This window comes from Aethalodelphis obliquidens, unplaced genomic scaffold (assembly GCF_003676395.1).
Source record: "Aethalodelphis obliquidens isolate GAN/ISIS:26980383/991018 unplaced genomic scaffold, ASM367639v1 scaffold48, whole genome shotgun sequence".
Classification (NCBI taxonomy): Eukaryota; Metazoa; Chordata; class Mammalia; order Artiodactyla; family Delphinidae; genus Aethalodelphis; species Aethalodelphis obliquidens.
The window spans coordinates 9125912-9148777 of record NW_020837992.1 but is presented as its reverse complement, the minus strand read 5'-3'; the positions used below and the strand labels follow the sequence as shown (position 1 = coordinate 9148777).

At 40.4% G+C, this 22866-nt stretch overlaps 1 protein-coding gene across 3 annotated transcripts in view; it reads right to left on the bottom strand.

Annotated features, from left to right (window-relative positions):
- Positions 1-12064: 12064 nt before the first annotated feature.
- The window catches only part of FLVCR1 (FLVCR choline and heme transporter 1), a 36643-nt gene continuing 25841 nt past the window's right edge, over positions 12065-22866 (bottom strand). Inside the window, exons 4-11 of one of the 3 annotated variants that reach the window (XM_027082948.1) lie at positions 21979-22046; positions 21174-21277; positions 19284-19394; positions 18582-18687; positions 18249-18360; positions 13464-13531; positions 13223-13298; positions 12065-12799 (exon numbers count right to left, since the gene is read on the bottom strand). In XM_027082948.1, coding sequence (XP_026938749.1) covers positions 13224-13298; positions 13464-13531; positions 18249-18360; positions 18582-18687; positions 19284-19394; positions 21174-21277; positions 21979-22046 — 644 coding nt within the window. In that variant the 3' untranslated portion in view covers positions 12065-12799; position 13223. Of the gene's footprint in view, positions 13299-13463; positions 13532-14650; positions 16410-18248; positions 18361-18581; positions 18688-19283; positions 19395-21173; positions 21278-21978; positions 22047-22866 lie in introns of those variants that run through there. The other 2 variants (XM_027082950.1, XM_027082949.1) reach the window with 2 other exon arrangements.

Sequence of the window (22866 nt, the reverse complement as noted above, 5' to 3'; positions counted from 1 at the left end):
GCCCTGGTGAGGGAGGCAGGGCCCAGGGGCTGGGGGTCCCCCCAGGGGGCCTCCAGTCAGAGCAGTCTCAACCATCTGCCCCAGTGTGTTGTACAAAGAGTATCCTTTTCTAGGTGTGCTGGCAGGTGAAAAGCGTTTGAGAGCCCGCTGAGAAGCACATGACAGGGAGAAATGCTGAGGAAAGCCACCTACTGAAGGATGCCTTCCCTCTTCCAGGTACAGATGACCGTTTATCCCAACTTGGAGAATGTGTTTCCATAGATTCCCTGGTAACCTGGCTTGGAGACTAACAGTGTGTGCAGATCCTTTTGCCCAACATAAAGCTGTCGTGTTTCATTCAGCACAGGCCCGCTACTTCTTGATATGTGGTCAGCAGGTGTGGAGAAGGGAGAAAGCCCACGGCCAAGCTGAGGGGTGTAAGTAGAAGGAAGCCCACCATTGGGCTAGCGGGCTGGGTCTGGAGCAGTGTGGCCAGAGGTACCCCGAGGGCCACTGGAGCAGCCTCCAATGAGAAAACACTGTGGTCTTCCCAATCTTAAAGAAATTGTGCAGGACAGTTAAGAGGAGTCAGCACGTTCACCAACCATCCCATTATTTGGCTTGGAAGCGTCACTAGAAGTATGAGAGATTGTTGTTGCCCCGTGATGTGATGTGTGTGTGTGTGTGTGTGTGTGTGTGTGTTTGGGTTAAGTGACTCCTTCTGGCCTGGATATGGTTGAAATGAACCCGCACATCCTATCCCCCACTCCCCAAACAGCGAGATTTCTGCATTGCCTGAAACGGTTTGTGAGACCACCCAGTAGAGGGCGTGCTCACCCCAGTTTGGGGCGGAACCGGCTCTCCGGGCCCTGAGCCCTCTATGGGTCTAGCAGGCAGGCTTTCAGTGCTAAGGAAAACCCAGATTGACTCAGAGGTCAAAGAGGTACCAGCCTAACGCAGAGTGACTTCAGGGACGCAGGGAGGTACAAAGGCTCGCATAGTCTGTCTTCCCAGACAATTGAGACTGTCTGAGGTTTATCCATTTAAAATGCAAATATAATCCAGGATTACACTTCATGACTTCCTGTCTCCTTGAGATGGAGGGAGCTGAGTGGGTTTTGACAAACTAGAAAGTGAGGGTGAGTGAGTGCTGGGGTGGGCAGAGAGGCGTTCGGGGCATAAAACAATGAGATTGGGGCCTCGCAAGCATCACAATCCTCTTCTGTTCCGGAGAAAAGAAAAGCCTTGTGTGGTTCCCAGGGTGAGAGCTGAGTCTGCCCGAGTGTCTGCGTCCCTCAGGAGGGACGCCGCCTCCTTGCGGGTCCGTTATTATTTGCACGTGGACAGTCTCTGATCAAGTGCTGTGGATCCTGATGATTTATTTTCCTGCCTTTGAGCATTATGAGAACGGGACACTGCTTTGTATTTCTAGCTCCTGTCATAAACCCTGACACAATTGTAAATGTTCAATAAAAGTTGAACAAATGAATGGCCACGAGTAGGGAACCGTTAAGTAAATTATGCTGTATCAGCCTTATTGGAATATTATTCAGTGATTTAAAATAATGGTTGTTTCAGGGACTTCCCTGGTGGTCCAGCGGTTAAGACTCCACGCTCCCAATGCAGAGGGCCGGAGTTTGATCCCTGGTCAGTGACCTAGATCCCCCATGCTGCAACTAAAAGATCCTGCATGCTGCAACTAAGACAGGCACAGACAAATAAATAAATAAATGTTTAAATAAATAAATAAAATAATGGTCATTTGAGAATTGCTAAAAGAGTAGCTCTTACAAGAAAAAAAAATTGTAACCATGTGAGGTGATGGATATTAACTAAACTTACTGTGGTGATCATTTCACTATATATACAAATCAAATCATTATGTTGCACACCTTAAACTAATACAGTGTTATATGTCAATTATATCTCAATAAAACTGGAAAAAAATAAAATAAAATATTGGTTACAAAGGCCATGCAGCAACATGGGAAATGCTTATGATATTATGTTGAGCATACAAATTGCTTTATATCTACGGAAGATTACACACTCATGTGAACAAAAAGAGAATAAGGAGAAATGGAGAGTTGTGGCAGGGCAGTGGACTTGTGGGTAGCTTCCTTCCTAGCTTGTGATTTAATCTCCTTTTTTGTGGGTTGTGCAATAAACATAAAAACCTTTTTTTCCTGCTCACAAGAGCGTCTCAGTTTTGTTCTTTGGTGCCAAAGTACCTTGACTCCCATCCTGTTTGCTCAGATCTCTGTCTCTTCAGAATTCATTTGTTCCATGTGCTGGTCACAATGCCCGGGGCTGCACCCACATGCACACAGAAGTATCTAAATCCTTTGGATGTTAATGATTTTATGGCAGCTGCTGTGAATAACATCGAGTTCAAACACTTAAACTGAAGTTCTCCCAAATCAGTCAACTGCTTCTCAAGTGTTATCTGTAGCAAGTCCCTATATGCACCATTTCTCAATGAGAATAATAATGGATCTGAGTTTTTCAGAAGCTACCGTGTGGCTTCTACATAAATTTAATCCTCACCACAAACCTGCAAGCAAGGAAATATTATCCCATTTCATAAAGGAAGAAACAGAAATTCAGAGGGTTTCAATTACTTCCCCAAGACCATAGACAGTTGGGTTTCATACCTCAGACTAGGCTCCCAAAGGCTGTGCATGTTTTTACCCACCATACCATGACGGATGCTTTCAAAGGGCTCACAATGCAGCAGAGGCAATAAAATAACACACATGAATAATACAGCCTAACTATACAAGAAAACTGTCATGAATAATAGTACCGAAAAAAAAATAATAGTACCGAGCACTGCATAGGTTTGGAGGCAATGAGTCTATGCCTATGGGTAATGTCTCCAGGGACCCCTTCTTTAATACTGAGCTGCTGATTGTGTAACAGGAAGCTCCGTCCACCCATAAATCGCGCCCTAGCTGATGATCTGGAGCTTACCTCTCTTGGTTTTCGGTCAAAATATGTTTTGAAGGATTAGGCTTTTCACTGAAAAAGAAATCACTGTCACTCTTTTTATTTATTTATTTTTGGCTGTGTCGGGTCTTCACTGCTGCCTGCGGGCTTTCTCTAGTTGTGGCGAGCAGGAGCTACTCTTCATTGTGGTGCACGGCTTCTCATTGCGGTGGCTTCTCTTGCTGCGGAGCACAGGCTCTAGGCGCATGGGCTTCAGTAGTTGTGGCACTCAGGCTCAGTAGTTGTGGCTCTTGGGCTCTAGAGCACAAGTAGTTGTGGTGGACAGGCTTAGTTGCTCTGTGGCATGTGGGATCTTCCTGGACCAGGGCTCAAACCCGCGTCCTCTGCATTGGCAGGCGGATTCTTAACCACTGCGCCACCAGGGAAGTGCCCACTGTTACTCTTATTTCAGCTTCACTCTTTTGCATTCTGAAGCGTTATGAAAATTTATTCTATCCATTCATCTCAGGGGGTTAGGGGTCACTTCAATCCCTGGAGGAATCAGATGTTTCCCTGAGAAAGGTGTACTCAAGCAGCATGTGTCAACCGAAACCTGGAGGCTGCAACCAGAAATCAAGGATCTACTGGTTTCTGACATTTCTCTTTAGAGTGACCATTTCACCATGGGCTTAAAATAATAGGAATGAAGGGAAAAGTGCAAATGAATACATGGAACAGAACTGGGCAGAAGCCTGATCTGTCATTTGTCTAAATAGGAAATGAAGCTCATATACGTTACCTTATGAGTCGTTTTTTCCTCTCTCCTGAATCCCATTCTCCTCTTTTCTCAAGGCTCTAGGGCCTCCAGACCCATGTCCTCCTTCCTCCAATTCAAACCTGCTCACAGGACGTCTATAGATCTTAGTACAGATTTAAGATAAGGTATTCTTCCTTGATGGTCAGTGCACTTTGACACCTTATCTCTCTTTAGGAACCCAAAGGTATTTTATCTCCTGTGAGATATTAAGAATCTGCCTTCCAATGCAGGGGATGCGGGTTTGATCCCTGGTCAGGGAACTAAGATCCCACATGCCACAGGGCAATTAAGCCCGCATGCCGCAACTACTGAGCCACAACTAGAGAGAGGCCCGTGCACCGCAACAAAAGATCCCGCATGCCGCAACTAAGACCCGCCGCAGCCCAAAATAAATAAATAAATAAAAATGTTTAATTCTAAAAAATATTAGTTTTTAATTGGCCTTGGCCTGCTTCAGCTCCGCAACGCTGGGTAGGGACGGAGGTGACGGGACCCGAAGAGGTGCGAGAGGAGGGGCTGTCCCTGCGGCATCGAGGCGGGCCTGAGGTTCGGCGACGCCGCTCAGGGTGCCCCGCGCCAGGCCCGGGAAAGGGACCGCCGTGTCCGCGTCCCGCCTCCTCTCCCGCCGCTACCGGCCCCGCTCCGCCCACAGAGTCCGATGACGGCGGCGGCGCTGAGGGACCCGCCTGAGGGCAGTGTGACTTTTGCAGATGTGGTCGTGAACTTTTCCTTGGAGGAATGGGGTCTCCTTGACGAGGCTCAGAGATGCCGGTACCATGATGTGATGCTGGAGGACTTGGCACTTACAACTCCCCTGGGTTGTTGGCGTGCAGAAGAGGATGCGAGGCACTATCTGAGCAGAGTGTCTCTGATCAAGGAAGCTCACAGATCAGAATTGTTAAGGCGGGTCAGTCTCCCCAGAAGGCCAACCTCTGAGATGTGTGGCCCGATCTTGAGTGACATTTTTCACTTGGCTGAGTACCAGGCAGCATGCTGTGGGCAGAAATTACTTGCGTGGGGCGTGTGAGAAACCATTCTATTTCAGAGCAAACTCCATCACCAAAAGCAGCACACTGTAGACAAGCCATTAAGAAGTGATGTGAGGAGAGCATTGTTTGTGAACAGCTGCAAATTCTATGTATCAAGGGAGCCCTTTACCTTTGGGGATGTCAGGAAGGACTTCCTGGGCAACTCAGGATTTCTTCACCAACAGGCCACATGCACCTGGGAGAGAAGTCGAATAGTGGAACTGGGGCTTCCCTGGTGGCGCAGTGGTTGAGAGTCCGCCTGCCGATGCAGGGAACACGGATTCGTGCCCCGGTCCGGGAAGATCCCACGTGCCGCGGAGCGGCTGGGCCTGTGAGCCGTGGCCGCTGAGCCTGCGCGTCCGGAGCCTGTGCTCCGCAACGGGAGAGGCCACAACAGTGAGAGGCCCGCGTACCGCAAAAAAAAAAAAAAAAAATTAGTGGAACTGAGCGTGAGGCTCCCTTTCCAAGGGGGAAAAAATCATTATAAATGGGGAGTCTGCCCAGAAACTTTCAGTGGCAAACACACTTGTTCAGCACCAGAGAGTCCTCACTAGAGGAAGATGTTACACGTGCAGCGAATGTGGGAAATCATTTAGCAAAAGCTCCCATCTCATTAGACATGAGAGAGTTCACACTGGAGAAAGGCCTTATGAGTGCAGTGAATGTGAGAAATCCTTTAGCCAAAGCTCTAACCTCATCACACATCGGAGAGTTCACACTGAGAAAAGGCCTTACAATTTGGGGAATATGCTGAATTCTTTACCTACAGTTCCAGTCTCTTCAAACACTAGACTGTTTACACTGGATCAAGGCCTTGTTAATGCAATGAATATGATAAGGCCATTAGCCCAAGGTTTTGACTCTGGAACCGCAGATTTCAGAAGGAAAAAAACATTTACATGTGCAGGGATGTACAATTTCCTTTTTCAGTATGTCAACACTTGAGATCCCTCCTTGTGGTACCATCTGAATTGAACTGCATACATCCAAACATCTGCAGACATCCCAGGCATGTGGGAGCTGCACTGTACTTTTTAACCTGCCCAGGCCCCTTGCCAGATTTCTGTCACTGACAGTTTCTGTGGCCAAGCCATTTCACCTCTCCCACCTGGCAGGTACTCACAGCATACAGCATTGACCCACCACAGTGTGTTCAGGAAAAGAAACCTTGGTTTTTCCCATTCACAGGAGGGACTGTGAGAATCCTGAGCACTCACTCCTTTCTCATGTTTTTGATGAGTTAAGTCACTGACCTGACCCATTTTTGGCCCAAAGGACTCTGCTTGTGACTTGCAAAAATGGACGACCTTATTCAGGGATATTGTTGGCCTCACATTAACTCCTATGATAGGATTTTCTAGCCATCAAGTCACCAATCCAGGAGTAGCTTCCCTCCCGTTGCTCTGGTTTGTGCAATTATAAAGGTCTCACTGTTTAAGCCACATTAAATCTTGAGGTTCCATTTACTGTATGGGATGATTTGAAAACAGTTGGGTTCTGCTAACGTAAAGGAGCGATCAGCTTTTGTTGGGAATCCCATGCTTTGTGTGCCTCAAGGGCACAGTATGATAGCAGATATACCTCTCTCCATTTTGGCCTTGTTTGCATTATGGCCCAAGGCTTCCAAGGGAAGCCTGAGTGCCATATTTTCTTGGTTCAGAGGTCAGCCTGGGGAAGGAGCAATTGTTGTGACAACCTTCGTTGCTTCTGAGAGTAACATAAAACTATTGTCTTGTTCACAGGGGATATTGCCTTGAGCTCAGCATTAGTGAGGAAAATATTCTCCCAGGTCCTTCAGTAGAGCCATGTGCCCTTATGTGCAGAATTCTGTAGCATAGCATCACTGGTTGTAAGATTATAGGGGGAATGATAATTGTTACAGAAAACATTGGATTAATAGTGGGAGGAGGACACTATTACAAGCTGGCTGGAATGTGCCTCATTTAAAGGGGCATCCACAATGACAATGTTCCAGTCATTGTGGCTGTGAAGGATGAGCATGTACAGAAATTCTCAGATCTCCTGAATTGTGAAGCTTGTATAGCAGAGGACATTACAAGAGAAAATAATCCGAAGGTTTTGTGGATTTCTGTAGCCTCTGTGGGCTATCCTCCTCAAGGCCATTTCTGTGCAGACAGAAAAATGAGAATAGAGAGAAGGGATATCTTTTCATCGAGTAATGGACTTTGTGACCCAGACAATATTCTTGTTGAATCAGGTGGGAACAGTCTTCATTGCTTATATATATATATATATATATATATATATATATGTTTTTGTTTGTTTGTTTTGTTTTTGCGGTACGCGGTCCTCTCACTGTTGTGGCCTCTCCCGCTGCGGAGCACAGGCTCCGGACATGCAGGCTCAGCGGCCATGGCTCACGGGCCCAGCCGCTCCGTGGCACGTGGGATCTTCCCGGACAGGGGCACGAACCCGTGTCCCCTGCATCGGCAGGCGGACTTTCAACCACTGCACCACCAGGGAAGCCCTGCTTATTTATATTTTTGACCACTGAGGCAAGGTGACCCTCCCAGGGGGTGTGGCACAAAGTGGTGAAGTCAATATAGGGGATTTTACAAAAACAGTAAGAAATCCAGATTTTTATTTTGGATAATATTTTTAAGCTTTAATAAGATATAAATACATGCAATAAAATGCACATGGTTAAAATAAAAAAATATGTTAAAAAAGAAAAAAAAAAGAAATGTGCTACTTACCTATATATCTTTGCCTGCTGTGGAAAATGAGAATGGTATTTTTTTTCTGAAAGGAAGTCTTTTTTTCCACTGAAAATCTAAATGTAATTTTAGCGCTTTTCAATAGGATCTAAGAAAGGGCTTAGATTTTGAAGTTATTATAGGGTAACTAATAAAACTACCCAGTTCTGCCTTTCTTTCTCCCAGACTCTTCTGTCTCCAATGATTCTCCTTTCTTCTGTCTCCTTATTAGACACCTTTGATCCTTGACCCCCTCTTACTCTCCACTCTTCCTTTTTTCTCACACTGTCAATCGTTGATTGAAAGCCAATCTCTTTTCTAGAACAGTGGTTCTCAAAGTGCGGTTGGCAGAAACTTGGGAGTCCCCAAGACCCTTTACAGGGAATCCATGTCAAAATTCTTGTAATAATAATAATACAAAGAAGTTACTTACATTTTTTACTGGGTGACATTTGCAAAAAGTGGTAACTGGTAGAACTGCTGGCATCTTAGCCCGAATAGGGCTGTGGCACCAAACTGTACTACTGGTGGTCATTGGATCCTTCACCACCACGCATTTGCAGTTTAAAAAAAGTCAGTTTCGCCTAAGAATATCCTCAGTGAAGGAGTAAGAGCTATTGAATCCCGATCCTTGGGTATATGACTTTTTAATATTTTGTGATGACATGGAAAGTATGCATAACACACCCTGCCACACACCAGAGTATGAAGGTTGTTTCGCAGAAAAGCACTTGTACAGTTATTTGAGTTGCAAGCTGAACTAGAGCCTTATTTTCACAGAAATCATTTTCACTTGAAAGAACGATTGACATAAATTACGGTTACCTAGACTTGGGCATTTAGTAGATATTTTCTCAAGAGACAATGAAGCGAGTCACTTCAAGAAACAACTGACAGAATTTTTTTGCGAATGATAAGAATCAAGTTTTCAAACTAAAATTAGTGTTTTGGAAATCCTGCCTCTGCCAAAACAAGGTTCAGAAGACTTGTATGAACTTGACTGCTTCCCAATACGTGAAAGACTTTCTGACGAGATCAGAGGTGGTTTGTCTGGCATCATATAATGAAATATATCAGTATTTGGAAGAGCTGCATAATTCAGTGAAATCCTATTTTCCAAATGTCAATGCATAATATTACAAAATCATGCATGGTTATAGATCTCTTTAAACAAGAAGACAGACCAATAGATTTTAATGTAACAAAGTTTCAGATTCCACATAGCAACTAACTTTTAAGACACTACCAGTTCGAATTTTGGTATAGTATTAAAGAATAGCCACAAGTACCTGAAAAGACTAGTACGTTTCCCTTTCCAGCTCCAGATACCTGCAAAGCTTTCCTTCAAACACGTCAAAATAGCGTATCTTTACAGATTGAACACAGGATCTAAGAATCCAGCTGTCTTCTATAAAGCCAGACATTAAAGAGTTTTGCATTCTTTAAACATTTAAAAGAGTCACTCTTCTTACCACCTTTATTTTGGGAAATAGTTATTTTCATAAAGATGTAATTCATGTTAAGATATAATGAAGTTATTTTTAAATGAATAAAGTAGTTTTGTTTTAGTTTCTAATATGATACATATTGATTTTTAAGTGTAAAAGAATTTTGAGATCAAAACCTTTGGGAGTCACTGCCCTAGACCAATCTTTCATCTGGCCTCCAGTCTCTATTACAGTTTCCTTAATAGACACTAACCCATTTATTAGTACACAAGACTATCTTCGGGAGGATTTGGAGTGGGCAGCACCCTGCCCGGTTTGATTTGAATGGTGCAGGCCATCACTTCCCTTCTCCCCAAGTATCTTCTCTGTTGACCCTCCACAGGACTTCAGATTTTCCTCATTGGTATTCTTTTGATATGTCACTTGAACGTCTCTCTTCAAATTTAAATACATGTAAGTGGTAGTCGTTGCTAGTTACCAGTCATTAATGTATTAGAATAATGACCCTTTTTAAAAAAGAAAAATCTTTTGGCTGCACTGCGTGGCATGTGGGATCTTATTCCCCGACCAGGGATCGAAACTGTACCCCCTGCATTGGAAGTGTGGAGTCTTAACCACTAGACTGCCAGGGAGGTCCCAATACCCAACTTTTGAGTGTTGACTATGTCAAGCTTAATTCTAAACACTTTTCATGTATTATCTCACTTAATCTTATGAAGAATGAACATTTATCCTACCCTATTTTCAATGAATAAACTTGTAGATTGATATTATTACATTAATCAGCAAGGCCTTGAGGAACAGTGACACATACTCTAGGATATAAGGTCCCATACAGGCACATGCTACCAGGAGAAAAAGGCAGAGAACAGTCTGGAGCTTAGATGTAGTGTCCATGATGGCTCATGGCGGGCCACCCATCTGGCCAATGAGAGGCAGGCACCAAAGTAAGGGGAAGAGATTGAGCCCTGGCTACTTTGCTGGTTCAGCCCTGAACCTGATCTGGACCCTGACCCTGGTGGGCTTTGTTACCTTGTACAGTTAAGTCCCCTACGTACAAACCTTCAAGTTGCGAACTTTCAAAGATGCAAATGTGCATTTGCATGTCCAATCACGTGCTTTTGTGCACCTTACTGTACAGTACTATATAGAGTACAGTAGTATAGCGTATTTACTTCAAGCCTAGGATGTCTGGAAGCAAGCGTGAAAGCAGCAGGGATGTAGCTGGTACTACTGCTAAGAAGCGCCAAGCAATAACAATAGAAACAAAAGTGAAAATAACTTTGTTGGACTTACAAACAAATTGGACTTAGGGATGAGCTCTGGGAAGAGAACTCGTTCATATGTAGGGGACTTACTGTATTCCACAAACCACCTCTCTCCCTTGGCCCATTCTGAAATGTTATAATCCCTTTCCATTCCCCATGTGTACTAAAACATCATAACTTAAAAAGAAAAAAGCCACACAAAATTAGCCTTAAAAAAATAAATTTATCTCAAGTCTGAAATAACTGAAGAACAAGAATACAGCAAAATAGTACAAAAAGCAAAAATCAGAACATGAAAAATGACTTAAGACTGACAGGCGTTCTTCTGGCAATACTCTATGTTTACACATATTTTTAAAACACATTTTTAAAGACATTTCTCCAACATTCACAAAAGGCAAAAGCTATATTTGCAACATTTATAAATACAAGAGCTTTTGAAAGCATCCAGTTTCTTTCTAAAATCACTTGATTAAAATTTACACAAGTGATAGTTACCAACTCCATATTCCAAAGATACGACATAGAATTACATGACATTCTTGTTTGATGTATTACAGACAAATTTAATTCAAAATACAGAAAAATTATCAATTCATTTTGTGTTTTGTCACATCATATTTCATTCTTTTTCTAATCAACAAGGAAAAATACATATGACATATATGTATATATGCTTTTTAGAAATAAAATATTCCAACTTTTATCTGTAATTTGTTCAAACCTCAGGAACTTGACAAGTATATGATTATTTGAAATAACATTGACTGTTTAAAAGTAAAAACAATTATTTAGAGGAGGTACCTTAAAATATATTTTTGGCCATAAAATCTGTGACGTAAATATCTAAGGAAGTTAATGATTCAGCATATTGTGCCTGAGCTATCACCAACTGAACAAAAAGGCTAAAAACAGATTTGATTTTATTTTTTAAAAATTTTGTCATGCATATTTTTTAAATTAATTTATTTTTGGCTGTGTTAGGTCTCGTTGCTGCGTGAGGGCTTTCTCTAGTTGTGGTGAGCAGGGGCTACTGTTCGTTGTGGTGCACAGGCTTCTCATTGTGGTGGCTTCTCTTGTTGCAGACACAGGCTCTAGGTGCATGGGTTTCAGTAGTTGTGGCTCGCGGGCTCAGTAGTTGCAGCTCGCGGGCTCTAGAGCACAGGCTCAGTATTTGTGGTGCACGGGCTTAGACGCTCCACAGGATGTGGGATCTTCCCGGACCAGGGCTTGAACCCATGTCCCCTGCCTTGGCAGGCGGATTCTTAAACACTGTGCCACCAGGGGAGTTCTAAAAACAGATTTTAAGTTCCCTGTATCTACAAGGTAACAACCATAGTTGTTTATTCAACTGTCCAGGGAATTTTTCTACAGCTAGATTTAAGTTCCTGTGGTACAATGATTTGGTCTATCCCCCGATGACTGCATTTAAAATTCAAAAAAGATCTCTGAGATCAAATTTTACACATTCATTATATGGATGAGGAAAGTGCTGCCTGATTTACAGGGAAACTAGAAACAGATCCAGGACATAGACCTGAAGTTCCTGATTCCCAGCTAAGTTCTTCTGGTAACACGTTCTCCAAGGTAAGATTCCACATAATTTACTGTCGTTTGGTTACAGAGAATGTTATAATTTCAGTATAAAGCGATGCATATAGTACACCCAAATCAGAATTGCTAATTCACTTCAAGGATATTCAATGGAATACCTGATTGGCTTTTTGTGTTTCTGTGGACATAATATAAATATTATGGCTGTTTAAATGCCATTACTCTAAAGATATTCCCCATCAGCTTAGAGAGCCAGGACATGAACAACATTGAGATTCTCACTGTAAACAAAACGCAGTGGTAGGCACTGTGGAAATGCATTTGGTCCTATTCTCCTTACCCTGAGCATGTAAAAGAGCAGATGTTCCAACAGTTTGGAGCCTATGCACATTCTGTGGTGAAGAAAAGAATCCACTCCCCCAACACACTGAGGGAGCACAGACCTGGGCACAGGATTCCACAAAGAATGATAAAGATTCCATAAAGAATGATTTTCTGAATTAGAACAGACAGCATTTCAAGAGGTCTCCACTAAATGGGAATACCTAGGCTACCTGAAGTTATTACAGATTTCCTTATCTCAGGAATCTTCAAGACAAAAGGATAAGGTGTGATACAAAAAATCATGAAAAAGCCAGTAACACATAGGATGAAATTTTCTTACTAGAAAGTTATATATTGAAGAAAAAAAGAGTAAAAAAAGGTAGTGGATACAAAACTACTCTATATCAAGTTGGAGTGGAAAAATATAGTGTTAGCATTCTTACGATGAATGGGAAGGCAGCACAGAGAAGAACTCAAGGTAATGAGTCTGTGTCTGAGCTACTTCGCTTAATGAGAACATATGCCTAAGACCAAAGTTATGGGTTCCGTCTGCACACAGAAAAGTTTTTATGGTCACTGACAGTACCTGTTACAAAGTATTTTCTAACAAGAATGTAAGAAATGGGAAAAATCTTAAGAGGTCATCTGGAAGTCTCATCCCAATAGTGTCATTTGGTGGGTTAGAAGTGTCATAGTTGTAGACTGTATTCACACTGAGGGGGCTTGGACAGCTGGTCTGAACAATGGAAAGGGAGATAATTAGAAATACGTTGTACACTTGGTTCCACTGGATAGTTTTATATAAACAAATTGCATGTACTCCTATGTGACTTGAAGGGAATGGACCTCCATATTATCATTTTAGAAAGCCTTCTAAGCTTCCATTTTCTACAAAAAGAACATGTACTTTTAAAAACCAAATGTCAAGAAGCTTACTTTTAGGTCAATAATATAAGATGGGACACTCATTAGATAAATGGTAGTGTTAAAATGAGGTAAACAAAAGTATTTTAAGCAAAATATTGCTTAAATTAACAAATAAGAACAGTAACTGCATATAGGAGTCATACAATAATTTTCAAGTAAGTGTCCATTCCCCACAACCTATAAGCTAAGCTTTATTACTCAATTATCACATGATATTAACTTTTCCTTTCACCTCAAATTGCTGATTCTGATTGCTTGGACATCAGAATAGTTTTTGATTCTTCATCTGTGGGGCTATCAACTGGTACCTGTAGAAAGAATAAGAGGATAAAAAATTTACAGTACGTATCTGGCATATGCCATTATGACAGAGCCACAGGAATAAAAACAACAGCTGATGGGGCAGACGGGTTTATACTCACTCTAGACACACATTTCCCAATAGTATAATCATAAAAATATTCACTACTTACAGCTTTAATATCGCCATTTGTAATTCCTGTATTTATATTGTGTCTTTTCAGATCGGACTTGATTAATGCTGCAAACAGAGAAGCATCAATGGAGTTACCGTAGAGTATGTATAAATATACTTTTTTCTAAGCAGTACAAAATCTTTTTTGATACTGTCAAATTTAGCACTCTACAGTACCATAATATTCCATAACATTCTTGTAGCCTGAAAAAATAACAGTATCTCTCTAAGCCATTAACTTAATTAGCAAGTCATTCATTAGTGAACAAATACAGGATGCTAAGAACCAAGACACAAAGATGAAAAGCACCATTCTTTCCCTAAAGGACACTCCAGGCTAGGGAAACACTGACATGCAAACAATTATAACACTGTATAACAACTCCAATAATGCAGGCATGCACAGTGTAGCGGAAGTGTGGGGAAAAAAATGCCTATGTCAGAAGGAAATCAGGAAAGGCTTACCAGAGGAGATATGTTTGAACTGAAACTTGAAAAATGAGTTGGAACTTGTCAAGCAGATAAGAGGAAAGGGGAAGGTATTCTAGGCAGGCGGAAACCAGTACATGCCAAGAGACCAGGACAGGAAGAGTACAGCCTATTCTTGGCACTAGAGGTAGTTTGGGATCATTGGAACATCAAGTACAAGAGGCAGGTGGCAAGATGGGAGGCTGGGTTGGCAGGATGACATTGCGTCTGAGTAGGGGAGGACATGATCAGGTCTGTGCGTTAGGGAACTCAGTCTGGCAGCTGTGCGGGGGATGTCATCAGCAACAAGGCTAGAGGCAGGAAGGCAAGTCAAGAGGCTTTCATCCTGCCGAGAGGTGGGAAAGCCTGCATGTGTGAGAAATGGTGATATAGGGACAGGTTTCAGAGATATTTTAGAATCGAACCAGTAAGACTCAGTGGTTTGAGGGACTTCCCTGGTGGTCCAGTGGTAAAGAACCGCCTTCCAATGCAGGGGACACTGGTTCGATCCCTGGTCGGGGAACTAAGATCCCACATGCCGCGGGGCAACTAAGCCCGCATGCCAGAACTACTAAGCTCGTGCGCCTCAATGAGAGAGCCCGCGTGCCGCAAACTACAGAACCCACATGCTCTGGAGCCTGTGCGCCACAACTAGAGAAGAGAAAACCCGCACGCCACAACTAGAAAGAAGCCCAGCGCCACAACGAAGAGCCCGCATGCCTCAGCAGAAGCCCCGCGTGCCTCAAATAAGACCCAACGCAGCCAAAAAATAAATAAGTAAATAATATTTTTTTAAAAAAGACTCAGTGGTTTGATAGGATATGAAAAACGGGGATTAGGGAGGGGGAAGTGGGTGACTTGCTTGGACAATTGAATGGATGGAGGTCCTAGTTATTGAAACTGAAAATACAAGATGAACTGGTGTGCTTGGGAAGGTGGTGAGTTCAGTTTTGCACAGGTTGAGTATAAAATCCCATGGGACATCCAGGTCCAGAGATAAATAGATGATTAGACATATTGGTCTGAAGTGTAAAAGCGATCAGGGTCTGGAGGTACAGATTAATGTGGTAGTTAAGGCCACAGACTGCACAAAGAGAGTGTAAAACAAGAAAAGATAAAAGTTTGTGGGTAGTTAACTAATCTAATCAGTCATAAGGCAAAGTCTGAAAGGTGAAAGTAAAACCAGTCTTAAAAATTAGACTAATGCTTCTTTAGAAATCCACACTGCCCCTTAGAATTCTGTTCCATTACTGATACCAATATTTTAGAAATTCAGATATTTACGCTGAACTAATTGGACATATGTAAAATGGCCTTTCTGAATGCATTTAAATGATTTTAAAGTGATGTTGTATAACAAGCTCATATTTACAAGCAGCTTGATATTAAAACGTCATGCTTTAAATTGCAGCAATGATCAATATCGGCTGATCCGCCCGACACTGTTGTACAATCCACCAAATCAAAGAGGCTACTTAGGGGGAAACTGTGGATTTCTTTACCATTAATATTAATCATAGAATTTAGAAACACTGTGAAGTGTTTAGAAACACTTTTTTCAATGGACATAAATGGGCTAAGGAGCCTATATAATAGACTTTACAGAGAGCTGTCAATACTGGAAAAGCAGAATGTACTGCATTTAAATGGTAATTCCCCTGTCAAAACAAGACCTGCCAACAATTCTCAAAAAAATGTAAAAAGAAAAGGTACCACCTTCACCACACCTCAGGAATTTCCCAGCCTTCTTTCCTCTGTCTAAACAAATAACTACTGGATATAAATCCATCATCTCTCTCCAGTAAAACATTCAACATATGAGAGACATTAATTAGCATTTTTAGGTGGCAAAAGTATCAATGTAAAACTAATTTTAAAGATCTTTTTTTCACTTCTTAATTAATTTTCTGTACTTCACCTGTTTGAATGAACATTTATGAATCTTACTATAAGATAATGTGAAAAGAGAACACAAAACTGTTCCCTTTTTTGGTGCAACAGAAACACTCTATTTGATAGCTAGGTGTTACTTCCCTGGAAATTAAGAACAAATATGGAATTATTTATGACAGATCAGTAGTTAAGACAGTTAATGTATTAAATTACATACATTCAGTTACAGAACATTCAGTTTTGTACGCTTTGTTTTACTAACTGAAGAGAATAAGAAGAAAACACTTCCATGGTAGGATGTTTTTCTTTGAGGAAATGGTACATTTAGTCCCTTTGAGTGTAATGAATGAATGATAGTGACCTTAGGTGGTTGTGTATTTCCAAAATAAGTGCTTATCACTGGTAAGCACTTATCATATTGGGGGTTTCAAAAAGAATGATCAGGTATTCAACGAATATAAAAAGAAGCCTTGATTCATATCTTTCTGTTAGATTCTATCCTTGAATCAAGTTATAGCAGATCAAAAAAATAATCCCTCTTCAAATCTCCATGGCTTCTGTCTCTCATGTTGACAAGGGGACTCTGAAAGAAATTAACAAAGTGAAATAACAATTGAGGCCAACATGGGCCTGGAAGCACTACTGGATATAAATCTTGCTTTTTTTTTTTTTGGCCACGCCCCACAGCTTGTGGGATCTGTGCTCCCTAACCAGAGATCGAACCCGGGCCCCGGCAGTGAAAGCTCAGAGTCCTAACCACTGGACTGCCAGGGAATTCCCTATAAATCTCGCTTCGAAATTCATCCTTACACCCGTGTGCCTGGACAAACTATGGATAAAAGTTCTTTTACATGCTCTTTTTCTGGAGATCGGGCACTCTATTCTCTTTCCTGCCCATGTCTATTCTGACTAAACCTAAGAAGAACTGGCAAATAATTCCACACGCTATTTCCACCACCACCATTTGACTTCGTCCCATGGTTACCACATTATAATAACAGCCTGGGACTTCCCTGGCGGTCCAGTGGTTAAGACTTCGCCTTCCAATGCAAGGGGTGTGGGTTCGATCCCTGGTTGGGGAGCTAAGATCCCACATGCCTCGCAGCCAAAAAACAAAACGTAAAACAGAAACAAAAATTCAATAAAGACTTTAAAAATGCTCCACATCAAAAAAATCTTAAGGGGACTTCCCTGGAAGTCCAGTGGTTGAGAATCTGCCTTCCAATGCAGGGGACATGAGTTTGATCCCTGGTGAGGGAACTAAGATCCCACATGCCACAGGGCAACTAGGTCCATGTGCCGCAACTACTGAGCACACAAGCCACGGGCCACAACTAGAGAGAAGCCAGTGTGCTGCAACAAAGAGCCTGCACGCCACAGCGGAGGATCCCACATGCCGCACAACTAAGACCCGACGCAGCCAAAAAAAAAAAAATCTTAAGGAAAAGAAAGCAGGGCTTCCCTGGTGGCGCTGTGGTTGAGAGTCCGCCTGCCGACGCAGGGGACAGGGGTTCGTGCCCCCGTCTGGGAGGATCCCACATGCCGCGGAGCGGCTATGCCTGTGAGGCGTGGCCGCGGAGCCTGCGCGGAGCCTGTCCTCCGCAATGGGAGAGGCTACAGCAGCGAGAGGCCCTCGTACAGCAAAAAAAAAAAAAAAAAAAAAAAAAGCAGCCTATGTGATACATGATCAGGCATGTCCTAGGTGCCAGACACTATACTAGGAGCTTTTCATCAACCATCTCAGTTAATCCTCACAGCAACCCCCTAAGGCAGCCTTTTTTTGTTATTGTTTATTTTTTATTCGTTGCTCTAGGGAGTACACTGTGCATCTTTAATTTATCACAATCTTCTTAGACTTTATATAGAATTACTTCAAGAAAGATGTAGAAATCTTGCAATAGTATAGTTGCATTTCCCCCTTTCTTTTTGCTATTTTTACCATATTTATATTACATCTATATACATTTTTTTGAGATACAATTCACATATCACAACATTTACCCCTTTAATGTATACAATTCAGTGTTTTTAAAATTATATTCAAACAATTGTATAACCATCATAAAGCAGGCTTTTAATACCCTATTATATAAATGAGAAAGGGAGGATGTGAGAGGTTGAGTAACTTTTCAAAGTCACACAGCTAGTGAGCAGCAGAATCACAACTTGAGGCCAGGTCTGTCCATTCCAGGCCTTTACTGACACTTGTTACAATGGTTTTGTTTTCTATGCATAGTAATTGCATTGAATTTGAAACCCGAAAAATGAATTCATAGATTCATCTCCTTGAAGGGAAACAATAATATCCTGCTTTTTATCTCATTTTTTTCTTGAGTTCTGTCAAGCCTTGAGAAGCAATATAAATGAAAATTAAATATAAAGACAACATGACACGAGTACTTAGGCGAATTCCCTAATTTACCTGTTAAAATGATGCCTACAAACATCCAAACGCAGAGGAAGATGTTCCCTCCCTTAGGACCATAGTCTGATGTGAGCTTTCCTTGCGCCAATGTGAATAAAATTCCAAATATCTAAAATAAAGTAAGAGAAATATTTTTATTGTTTGCTTCTTTAAAACAAATATAATGTTTTCCCCAGAACTTTTCTTAACTATTTTATTCATATGATTTGGCTTCTAGAAACATGCATTGAAAGGTGGAATTTTTAAAACAAAAACTATGGTCAAACTCATTATCCACTAGACTATTTGGTAAACTAATGGTCTCAGATTTAAGAGAAATCAGAGGTTTACCTGTGCAGCAGCATTAAGAAGACCAGATGAAGTACCTTCAGACTCAGGGTAAGTGATTTCAACAGCAAATTCAAAACCCAAGGGGAGGTAACCAGTCATGAAGAAACTAAGAAAATAAATCCAAAATCACAGAAAGAAACATTAAAAGGACAATATCACATATTGATGCAATTGCTTAACTTCTCAGACCTATTCTAATTATCAAGTAAGTGAATGTTTTGAGGTTGGTATGTGAAAGGAAGGCACTATTATGATTCACCAATTAACCCAAGGACATGAGAACTGAGAAGCAAAACCATGAACTAGGAAGCAAAACAGTTTCTAATTTTTTTTCCTGAGAAAAATTTACCCCTAGTTTTCTAAGTCAGTTGTCTTTCTAGCCAAGTAAAGTTACTTGGATTAAGTAAGGCTTATCCATTTTTCACCTAAAGTATAGCAAAAAACAAATTTTAAGCTAATGTTTTATAGTTGTAAAGAACTACACATTGACGTGCACAAGACAGATTTTTAAAGTTTAAAATATTAAAGAACTTTTGAGCAATTATACTCCAATAAAGACGTTAAACAAATAAAAATAAAAAAATAAAAAATAAAATATTAAAGAACTTTTGGATGAACTTAAAAAAGTTAAAAACCACTGTAGTGGTACTTCAGAATTATAATAGCATGCTATCATTCCTCCTAAATACATGTGATGCTTACCCAAGCAACCCTCCAGTGACAAATACGATGATAATGTGTCCAAGGTTTAGTGTGAAAGTAAATATAACCATTCCAACAAAAGACAAAATGTAAACTGTCAAAGTAGTATGTCTAAAACAAAAACAACAAAATTGTTAGTATTTTGTCCGATTTTCTTAGGCATATAAAAATCATGTCTAGCTATGCTCTGTCCATACAGTAATAAATTCTTCAGATTTCAAGATTAACCCCTTCTTATCTATGGAAAATGTTTCCACCAAGGCATGGACTTGAAAGATTAAATTTAAGTTTCAACAGCAACAGACAACAAAACTCACATCATATCCAATGCTCAGTCAAGAAGGAAAACTCATAAGGATAAAATCATTTTTGTGCCACCAAATGGGATAGTTCCCTATCCGTATTTCAAGATACAGATCAAATTCCGCCTCTTCCAAAATGCTCTTCCTAACCACTGCAGCTTACAAGATTCTCCTTTCTTCCAAACTCCCTAATCACTTTCTATCTACATAATTGGCACTTGACATCTATTTTAGTCTGTTATATTATTATTTAACTTTACATATGTGAACACCTTATCAGGAACACCTGATCCTAAGGACAGGGATCAAATATTACTTCCCATTGGGCTTCCCTGGTGGCGCAGTGGTTGAGAGTCCGCCTGCCGATGCAGGGGACGCGGGTTTGCGCCCTGGTCCGGGAGGATGCCGCGTGCTGCGGAGCGGCTGGGCCCGTGGGCCGTGGCCGCTGGGTCTGCGCGTCCGGGGCCTGTGCTCCGCAACGGGAGAGGCCACAGCAGTGAGAGGCCCGCGTACCGCAAAAATAACCAAACCAAACCAAAAAAAAAACCAGGAACTTGGTGAATGAATGGCAGTTATCCTGAGAAGAAAGCCAGGGCAACAAAGAAAATTTCTATGCCAATCTAGTTTCCTAATTATAAAATGGACCAAAGACTATTAATAAATATAAATCCTTTACATATGCTCCCTTCATCTACAAATTTAATGGGTCTTACTCTAAGCTACCATTACGTAATAATGAAGCCACAGTAAGTGCTGTCTTAAATTACACGAGAACTATCTTGGAGAATTTCAAGATCAGCAGTACGTTGAAAGGGTTTAGATAATGGTATCAAATATATCTTAGGCCTTGAAAGGCGCAGAGGACATAGTTCCATTACTTCATTCATTCATAGTTCCATTCATTCATTTCTCCCAAACAGATGGGAAGTTTCTGTCTGTTAAGAAATGTAGCTATTTTTCTTCTTCTTTTTTTTGAAATATAGCTATTCTTTTAAGGCCCAGTGCAAAAGATGCTGCCTCTGAAACCCCTTTCTCAGTCTCCTAGTTGGTATTACTCACTTTTTCTTTTGTATTAGCATTTTTCTGGTTCCATATAGATGTACAATTAATATAGCATCTTCATATTATGTATTACAGTATAATAGTTAAGTGGAACTACAATTCGGGGGCATTTTAGCCAAACAATTTTTACCAAAAAGCCTTTTGATAGGAAAGAACAACTTTTTATTTGTTTGTTTTTAAGTTCATAACATGAGAAAAGAGCAATATAAAGTCTCTGTCAGAAGTCAAATGTTTCTCAGAAAGGGCCCTTTTTAGAATAGAAATGATCCATTCTGAAGAGGTATATGTGAGTATTATTAGAGGGGAGGAGAGTTCATAAGGTATCCAAGTTCTCAAAGCTGAAATAAACAAGACCGATAATACAGAGACTACTGTATTCAGAAGTTAAGGGAACCTAAGAGTGTCTAGAATCCAAGTCTTTTAGTAATAATAACAGTTTGTAAATTTTTTAAAATAAAAAGTAAAGGTTCCTTCAAAACCAAAATACCTTAGGTTGTACACCATACATTTGCCTACTTTCACTTACTTGTATGTTTTGGTATAATCCAGCCATAAACCACAAAGAATAGAGCCCACCATTCCAGCTAACACTAGCGTTAGCCCAATCCTTCCAGCATTCACTTCTTCTCCCTTAAAATGTTTTTCAAAAGAAGTTGATCAGATACTTCTAATTCAAACAGATCCTTCACATTCCAATACCTTCTCAAAGTCAATGGAAATAGCAGATAAAATTAAGCATACAATATAACATGAAGAATTCAGTACATGTGTTAAGGTGAATGGGGTAGAGGAAGGTAAAGCACATGTTAAAGGACATTCTACATTAAAACAGAAAAAAAAACCCTGATATATGGGAGAAATCAAAAAGGGAATTTTTCTTGAGCTTCCACGGTTAGAAAGTACAGTAATTTTTGTTAGAATTCTTAAGGAATTCACAGATGTCTGAAAAGGAAGTTAAGCTGATAGCTTTTACATACTACAACTGCATTCTCCTTTCAAAAACAAAGAGAGATCAGAGCTTGATATTTACATCTTTATATTTGTGTTGGTTTCTTTTAAAGTTTGTTCTTTGTCTTTTTTCATATAACCAGTCACACTACCTCTTTAAAAAAAATTTTTTAAAAGACTGAGGTATTGTCAAAGCAATAATGACTTCTGCTTTCCATGTTGTTTTATAAACTGGATTAAATGTATTCTCAGTGAAAACAAATATAAATCTTTTACAGCAACAAGGTCATAAATCTTTAGCCTTATGATCATGCTAACAGGAATTATATTGCTAAAGAAAAATTCTTGGCCAGGCATGCAACACAATATAGGCAGAAGCTTACCTTATAGTATGTCAGTATAATTTGATTTAATAATGTTGAGACTGAATAAAATGCTCCAGTCATGATACCTACAATAAATAAAGAGAAAACTATCAATGTACCATGTACTAGTTCATAAAGTAATATGGAACACTCTGTGACAGCTGTGAAAATATAATGTCTTCTTAGACAGTTGACAGAAAAAATTAAGACCTCTTGCTATTCCCTTTCAGGATGTGGACTGATCAACGTAACACCTAAACTTACTAGAGATTGTGATTGTGAAATTCTGTCATTACATCATTTACTATTATTTAGATTCAGACAATATGGACCAGAAATCACAGTCCCATGCATAACATTGTATACAGCAATCTAGCAACGGATTGCTTCCTGAGCGCCTACACAAGCTAATGAATGTTAAAGCATTAAGACAGAATCCCTCTTTCAGAGATCTCACCCCTGCATCGAAGACTTATAAGGCAATTAGTAAGACAATGTTAATTAAAGAATACTTAAAAAGGAAAAATAAAAACAGCTGGTTATCAGGAATCATATGACTAGGTTTGAATCATGGAGTTTCTTCACATATGTTGTATAACTTTAGGTCTAAGTCTTTTAACCTAGCTGAAATTTAAGTTTATTGTTTTTCTATTATTAAATATTTCAAGCATACAAAATAGTACAGAGACTAATTTAACAAATACCCTTACTCATCACCCTCTTGCTAAACATTAACATTTTGCCATCTTTGCTGTAGATTCATTTTTTTTAGACCTTCCTTAATCCTATTCTTCCTCAGAGGTAATCCCCATCCTGATCTTGGTGTTTATCATCGTAGATATTATAACATATGTGTATCAATACACAACAGTTAGAATTATTCTGCATGTATTTAAATTTTATATA